Source organism: Micromys minutus (genome assembly GCF_963924665.1).
Source record: "Micromys minutus genome assembly, chromosome: 6".
Classification (NCBI taxonomy): domain Eukaryota; kingdom Metazoa; phylum Chordata; class Mammalia; order Rodentia; family Muridae; genus Micromys; species Micromys minutus.
In genome coordinates, this window is record NC_137975.1 from 9769124 (window position 1) to 9772710 (window position 3587).

The following is a 3587-nucleotide window of genomic DNA, read 5'->3' on the forward strand; positions in this document are numbered from 1 at the left end:
AGGTAGAGTATATTGAGGTAAAGAGGAACCTGTGTTGATATAGAAGGCAGCTGTCAGCCTTAGGAATTCTCCAGCAAAGCAAGAGGCTGAAGGGGTGACTGAAGGGGCTTGGGCCAGACACAATTCTCAGAGTTATCTCACAACTTACTTATAAATTAGTGCAGTCATATATTATGGATTTTAAACAGTGCATTTTATTCATCTTTCAAGATTTACATAGTATGTATATGTACGTGTCTGGAAACGTGGAGGTGAGAAGACAAGGACTTGGGAGTCAGGTCTCTCCTTTATCTTGCTTAATAGGCAGAGTTTCCTGTGTCTATATATGATCTAGATATGTGGCCAGCTACACTCTCACTAGGATTATAAATTGGAGCTCCAGAATTTAGATTTTAATCCAGGTTCTGGCAATGATCTCAGGTCATCATTTTTAAATGCCATTTATTTGGGAACCTTTCAAATGCTAGTTCATCTCTCATTGAAGGAATCTTGTTATACTTCACAGATGTACATTGCATATTCTCGCCCTGTGATCAACTTAATGGTGAAGTTTACTTTTTGTGTCTTTTTCTCTTTCTAGATTCCTTTGGAAAAACAGATGAGCATGAACCGCTGACAAATGCAGTTCGAAGTGACTCGGCAGTCATTGGAGGTAATCTGTCTGTGTCATGGAAAGCGAGATGAATATCTATGATTCTGTTCTCTGTAGAAAGTTCCATGAAATCTTCCTTACATATGATCACCCAGCACCTAGAATCAGGCACTTTCTGTTCAGCACTTTACCTCTTCATGCATGATGTACGATTCATGGCAGAACTCCTTCCTTGCAAGGAGCTCTGTGGCTTCTTTCTGCCTCGAATTCAGTAGGCAGCTGTGCTCTGAACCAACAGCTGGAGCATTTACTCACAGGCAGGCAGGCAGCATCTTCTTCAGTGCATCCAGCTGTGACTTCTAAAGCATAAACAAAGCAGACCCATAAAATTATGTTTGAAAAGAAGTCATATGAGACAGACAGATGGACAGACCTGCTGTCACCTTGCTTTCTTTTACTATTGACTGGGGTTAGATCTAATGAGCAAGGTGAACCCTGCATGACCAAAGCTCCAAATCTAGCATTCCATCTGGTTGTTGATATAGTACATGTCTGCTCTGTTTATAGTGCATCCCCTTATACCTTCCCTTCCTTTACTGTTTATGAGCTGACTCTAGCCTCACTCTACCCCACTCTTCATTCTGTCTCCACTTCTCTAATGCCTGCAATAGTTTGATGTCTCCATCTGTGTCTTGCAACATGGACTGTCTCCCATGTTTGGTTTGATGTAAGAGCCCTGAGATATGAAAAGCCACTGGTGATTTATAACCCTAGCAGGTGTCTCACCCCTGCATTCTGGCAACTTGGATGAATGAATGAATTCACACCAGATGGGGCTCTTTACAAGTCAGCAGGAGTCATACATTTCACTCCCATTTAATTAGTTCCAGCTTTGAATCAGGCCTGTACTATGAATAGAGTTACAGGATGAGAGACATGGTTACTGCCTTCCTAGAATGAGCACACTGGGAAGGACAGAGGAAAACAGAGAGTGGTAGCAGAAGAGAAAGGGCTTGTGTAAAAGAATGGGAATGGAAAGACTCCATCAAAGTAGCATGTCAGAGAAGAAGCATGGCCTTTCCATAGTGAAGTCCTTAAGTCATCTATGTGAGCTGATTGCCTTGTACAGGAATATGAGTTGAACTTGATATTTCTTTAAAATTCGTAAATGTGATAAAGATTTTTATATTTTTTTTCTTCCTGCAAGTTTTCACTTGATAAAGAGTGACTGGGCTGGGCTTCCTCCCTCACTGGTCAGCTTTTCTGAGTCACTTGGAGAGTGGGAAGATTCCCAAAGTCCCACGGGACATTCTCTGAAGCTTGCCCAGGTGCAGGCATGCAGTAACCTATTCAAACCAGCAGCAGAAAAGAGGCAACATCTGCCACATTAAAGTCACTGTTTATGCTTCAGAGTAATTTGTTGCTACCCAGATTAGAATATTAATTTTGATATTTTACTTTCTCTTGTTTCAAAATATTTGGGTAATGTGTTACAAAATGAGTTTAGAATATATTAAAAACTTACCTGGTCTTAGTTATTGTCAGAAAGGTTAATAATAGTGGAAAATAGGTCTATATATTTTTCTTTCTAGTATCTATTTACATAATTAATGATATTTATACAAAGGAATTTTGGTCAAGGTTGAACAATGGCCAACAATAAAATAGGCACTATTTTTAAATGTTAGACAACATAGAAAATATGAAATATGCAAATATTCATACTTTACTAAGAATGAAATTATTTTGATGACCAAGTTTTGAGTGTTTTGTTGCTATTTATTATCATTTTGTACACAGTATTTGTTGATGAGTAGGTTGAATTTTTCTTTATTTACTTTGAAATAAAAAAAAATTCTCTTTATATAGCCTAGGATGGTGAAATGGCAGAGATATAAAGAGATACCTTGAATCAAAACTAAGTGGAGGACAAGACAAGACTTCTGGAATGTTGTCTTTGTCATAAGCATGAGTCCTATGATAGCCATGCACCTACACATTCATGTGTGACTAAACATACGTACACATACACACACACATACACACACACACACACACACACACACACACACACACACACAGAGAGAGAGAGAGAGAGAGAGAGAGAGAGAGAGAGACAGAGAGAGAGAGAGAGAGAGAGAGAGAGAGAGAGAGAGAGAGAGAGAGAGAGAGAATCAGAAACAAGGATAGAGAGACAGAGAATAAAGGGAGTGGTACTTATACCAAGTAACTCTTAGCAAAACTTAATGAATTTAAAATTTGTGAAGTCTGTGTTTGATCCCTAACAACAAAAACAAAACCTAACACTGAAACTATTCAAGTTCTTTGTTGTTATAACTCCATATTTCTTCTTTGCTTATCAACATAACCTTATAAAGAAGACAGACTTTCCCCATCAATAAGGTGCTTTATGTGGTTTTATAGAAACTGAAGATTAAGAGCTTCTGAGAAAGTCTTTAATTCTGGATACAGAGTAGATTTGTAGTTGTGTGCTACATTTGTGTTCCCCCCCTCCAAAATATGACCTTGTTGAGACTGAATTTTCTCAGAGACAATTTTGTTTTCTTTTCCATTTCCTTTCTTACAGGTGTCATAGCAGTGGTGACATTTATTACTTTTTGTGTCATCGGAATTATGATCCGTTTCCTCTATCAACATAAGCAGTCACACCGTACCAATCGAATGGAGAAGGAATACCCAGAGAACTTGGACAGTTCCTTTCGAAAGGACAATGACTTGCAAAACACACCCACTGAGTGCAAACGGGAATATTTTATCTGAGTTGCTGCAGGGTCACATTGTCCTCTTCTTTGTGAACTTTTCTCTCTCATTTTCTCTTTTCTCTTCTGTCTTTTATTTAGACATTCTCTTTCTCTCACTTACTGTTGATTTTCTAGAACACACATGCATCCACATAGAGCACTGCTCTCCTTGACCTAGCTCAGGAGATCAGACAGCTGTGGCTTCTGTAATCCACAGACATATATGTCATTGT

General features: G+C 38.7%; 1 protein-coding gene across 1 annotated transcript in view; it reads left to right on the forward strand.

Annotated features, from left to right (window-relative positions):
• Positions 1 to 3373, forward strand: part of LOC308421694 (contactin-associated protein like 5-1-like) — a gene marked incomplete at both ends in the record, with an annotated part of 497826 nt that extends 494453 nt beyond the window's left edge. Inside the window, 2 exons of the mRNA XM_080918133.1 lie at positions 581 to 652; positions 3180 to 3373. Of these exons, the coding sequence (XP_080774259.1) occupies positions 581 to 652; positions 3180 to 3373 (266 nt within the window). The remainder of the gene's footprint in view (positions 1 to 580; positions 653 to 3179) is intronic.
• Positions 3374 to 3587: the final 214 nt, after the last annotated feature.